Source organism: Mus pahari, chromosome X (assembly GCF_900095145.1).
Source record: "Mus pahari chromosome X, PAHARI_EIJ_v1.1, whole genome shotgun sequence".
Taxonomy (NCBI): Eukaryota; Metazoa; Chordata; class Mammalia; order Rodentia; family Muridae; genus Mus; species Mus pahari.
Genome location: NC_034613.1, coordinates 137,676,049 through 137,680,410, shown reverse-complemented (window position 1 = coordinate 137,680,410; position 4,362 = coordinate 137,676,049). Strand labels below are relative to the sequence as shown.

The 4,362-nt window shown below is 40.4% G+C and overlaps 1 protein-coding gene across 1 annotated transcript in view; it reads right to left on the bottom strand.

Moving 5' to 3' along the window:
• Positions 1-2,081: 2,081 nt before the first annotated feature.
• Eif1ax (eukaryotic translation initiation factor 1A X-linked) overlaps positions 2,082-4,362 on the bottom strand; it is a 28,536-nt gene continuing 26,255 nt past the window's right edge. The window contains exon 7 of the mRNA XM_021188823.2: positions 2,082-2,260. Coding sequence (XP_021044482.1) covers positions 2,082-2,260 — 179 coding nt within the window. The remainder of the gene's footprint in view (positions 2,261-4,362) is intronic.

Sequence of the window (4,362 nt, the reverse complement as noted above, 5' to 3'; positions counted from 1 at the left end):
TCTCTCTCTCTCTCTCTATATATATATATATAATATATATATATACATATATATATGTATATATATGTGTGTGTGTGTATTATTATGTGTGTGTATACATATAGATATACACATGTATATCTATACATATGGAATTGATAAGAATGACTGCAGTACAGCTAACAATGAATGGGTAGCATGAATGGAAAGTCTAAGAAGTAGTTACTCAGTCCCACAAGGCTGGATGTCTCAGCTGGCCTTTTGTATCTGCTGGAATCCTGATGTAGGCTCCAATGCCAGTGAAGAAATGGACTTGCTAGTGAGGAAAAGGGAAAGCAGGACAAGAAGAGACGTTTCCCTTTTGCATGTCCTTATGTAGACCTCCAGTAGAAGGTATGGCCCATGTTAAAGGTGTGTCTTACTGCTGAGATCTGAATTAGAGGCCCGTGCTTTCAGCCTTAAGATCTGTATCAAAAGCCTATTTCTTCCCACCTCAAGATTCAGATCAAAGTGTGTCTTCCTACCTCAAAGGTCTGGACTAGAAGTGGATTGCCTTGCTTCAAACCAATCTGTAGTTCACTTCAGATATAGTCAGGTTGGCAACCAAGAATAGCTGGCACAACTAGTTACTCTCATTTTTGCTGCTATTAATTTAAATACGAAGTCTGGCGCTATATAACTCAGGTTAGCTTGAAACTCACTTTTGACACTCTTTTATTTGTTTGTTTTTAAAGATTTATTTATTTATTTAAGGTATGTGAGTACACTGTCGCTACCTTCTGACAGACCAGAAAAGGGCATCAGATCCCATTATAGATGATATTGAGCCACCATGTGGTTGCTGGGAATTGAACTCAGGACCTCTGGAAGAGCAGTCAGTGCTCTTAACCACTGAGCCATCTCTCCAGTCCACTTTTGAAACTCTTACCTGAGCATCTAGGATGCTGGGTTTGCAGGAGTGTGCCACCAAAAACAGGTCCTCTGATGTTTTTATAACTGCATTTTAGAAATGTCACATCATGTTGTGAGGATATGAGCACCTGTAAACTTCATGTAAATGATATTGTGCCACGGCTATCAGTCTGCTTCCCTTGTTTGGAATCAGGTTTTCATGATCTCGTCATTGCAGCTGGGTACTAATGTATTGCAAAAGTCAGCCATACTGTTGTACCCTGTAAAGTGCCTGTTTAATCTTTGACTTTTCTTTTCTTTTCTTTTCTTTTCTTTTCTTTTCTTTTCTTTTCTTTTCTTTTCTTTTCTTTTCTTTTTCTCTTTCTTTCTTTCTTTCTTTCTTTCTTTCTTTCTTTCTTTCTTTCTTTCTTTCTTTCTTTCTTTCTTTCTTTCTTTCTTTTTGGTTTTTCGAGACAGGGTTTCTCTGTGTAGCCCTGACTGTTCTGGAACTCACTCTGACCAGGTTGGCCTCAAACTCAGAAATCCACCTGCCTCTGCCTCCCGAGTGCTGGGATTAAAGGCCTGCACTACCACCACCCAGCTGGCTATCTTTTCACTTGACTGTTTGATCCAACCCCTTTTGGTTGCTGGGAGTTTTTGCATTCTAGATGATACATTGAGTTTGAGTGCCACAAATATTTTACCTGGTCTAGACCTTTCTAAGATTTACAAGATTTTCCTTAATATTTTTCTTCACTTGTTTTTTTTTTTTTTTTTTTTGAGACAGGGTCTCACTATGAGCTTTAGCTGGCCTGGAACTCTCGAGATACACCAAGCTGGATTTGAACTCACAGAAATCTGCTTGTCTCTGCATTGGGTGCTGGGATTAAAGGCATGTGCCACTCAAACCTATTTTTTTTAATCTTTATAGCAAAATTCTAGCAAGTTTAATGTCAGCCTGAACTAGAGAGCTTGTCTCAAAACAACAAAAACAGTAAAACCCAGTAAGTTCAATTCCCAGCAACCACATGGTGGTTCACAACCATCTGTAGTGGGATCTCGGCGCCCTCTTTTGGCGTAAGGCATATATGCAGGCAGAAAACTGTACATAATAAATAATCTTAAAAAAAAAAAATATTTAGCCTTTCCTCAGCTGCCGACAAGGTGCTCAGTCCTTCTGAGGAAGTTAAGGCCACGTTGGGGTAAGGCCCTCACTTCATCTGGCGACTAACACCGTGCCAGCAGTCCACATCATGGCGTCTGTCTCCGAGCTCGCCTGCATCTACTCCGCCCTCATCCTGCATGGTGAGGTGACAGTCAGGGAGGATAAAATCAGTGCCCTCATTAAAGCAGCTGGTGTCAGTGTTGAACCTTTCTGGCCCACGATTCTCTTAAGTGCAATTCGAGAGCGGTTGGTTACCTCTAACGTTTTCACACCAATACTGCTTACTGTTATCCTGGACATTGTTGGGTTCATAGGGAGCATGGATGGGTAGGACTGCTGGTTGCTTCCTCCTTTGGAAGCCTTCACGGTACTTTTTGGTACCACGAAAGCTAGTTCTCAGAGAGGAAGGTTTCATAACGGTTCCAGTTCAGGGGCTTCTGGGTCCTGTGTCTGATGTGCACAATGTCTTCAGCAATAGGAACTTATCTTACACCTCTGGTAGGCAACCAAGGGCAACAGTGTCAGGGTGTGTGTTTCAGGAGTCTCTTGGACAGCCCTTGTCAGCAACTCATGCCTCCTGTTGGGGTTTTTGTTAAATGATCTGTGGCTCTTTGAGGAAAGCATTGTTAGCCAAGATGAGAGAATTTCATTTACACTATGTGTATTTATATACAAATTTTATGTTCATTATAGTATTTAAAAAAATAGTTAACAGTGTGATTCCTTGGGACTTTCCCAGACATTCTTACTGTTACTTTACCCTCCTCATGCCTTCCATATTTCTTTCTTTCTCTCCCAATGTAGCCCCTATTTACATTCTAGATAATTGGCTTTGTACCTACTTATAAGAGTAGTCCTCATCCCTCATCAAGACTTCTCCCTGAAACAGATGGGAGGCCATTACAGAAAGGAACAAATGATCAAAATACAAAGTTGTGGAGGCCAGTTCCAAGTGATTAATCTACTAAAGAACTCCCGTTCCTAAAGCTCAGTGAGCATTGCAAAAGAGTGGCCAGGAGGATTCTAAGAGCCAGAGGGACAGGGAGTTTGCTATGACTCTGTGTCGCCTAGAAATATCAGAAGCTACACCCATAAAGTCTCATCAACATTGCTGCCTAAACATAAGCTTAACAACAACAACAACAACAACAAGAGATATATATGTTGTTTTTAACAACAAAATCCCAATCATTTGCTTTTACCAAATGAAGAATCGGGAGCCAGAGGCTGAGATGAAAGCCTGCTATCTGAGAGAGGCCGAGAAAGCACCCAGCTGACCGTCCTCCTCAACAGACATCCCAGTAGTGGTGATGGTGATGCTGGTGGTGGGGTGGTGGTGGTGGTGGTAATAGTTTTCTTGAATTAGGCTGTTACGTAGTCCAAACTGGCTTTAGACTGTTGATCCTTCTGTCTCCACCTCTTATATACTGGGATTAGAGGTATCCACCAACACACTCAGCTCTCCAAAGATTTTTGAAGCCATTTTAATCACATATCAAATTCTACTGTGTGCACTTACTTTTGAGATCTTGGATCCTTTTGTACCAGTCTAGCGCTTATTTTTATTACACTGTCTTGTGTTTCAGCTTAATGGTTCCCTCTTGGTACATTTGTTCTTTCCTTTCTGTGCTGCTGAGCACTGAACTCAGGGGATCACTAAGTCACTAAGTATGTGTTTGAACCCTGAGCTACTTCTCAGTTCTGAACATTTCTTTCAAATTGTCTTACAAATTAGCACTTCTCACATTAATTCATTTTGCAATGTTTTCAAACCTCCTATCCTCAAACCTTACTGGAATATTTGTTACAGTTATATGTAAATTGAAGATTAATTTAAAATTGATGCCAAAAAAGTGCCATAGATCCTCTGTAACTGGAGTTACAGATGGTCATGAATCATTATATAGATGTTAGGGACAAAACATCTATATAGGCCATCTCATCAGCTCCTAGAATGATTTAAAAATTAAATTAAAAAACAAGAGGAACGTTCCGCTATGTATTTTTGACTGGCATGGACTCATATTGCAGACCAGGCTGGCCTCAAACTCACAGAGATCAACCTGCCTTACCTATGGTGTGTTGGGATTAAAGACAATAACCATAATGGCAGACTAGAATTGACATTTTAATAACATTACATCAAATATCAATGAATCGCACCAGTAAATATCACTCATGAATTTAGGATTTTTAAAAATGCTATTCAGGTACTAGAGAGATGGCTCAGCAGTTAAGAGTCCTTGCTGCACAAAGGTGAGGATTAGACTACAGATCCTAGAGTGTTCACATAACACACTGGATGGGCACATTCAGAAAACCGAAGC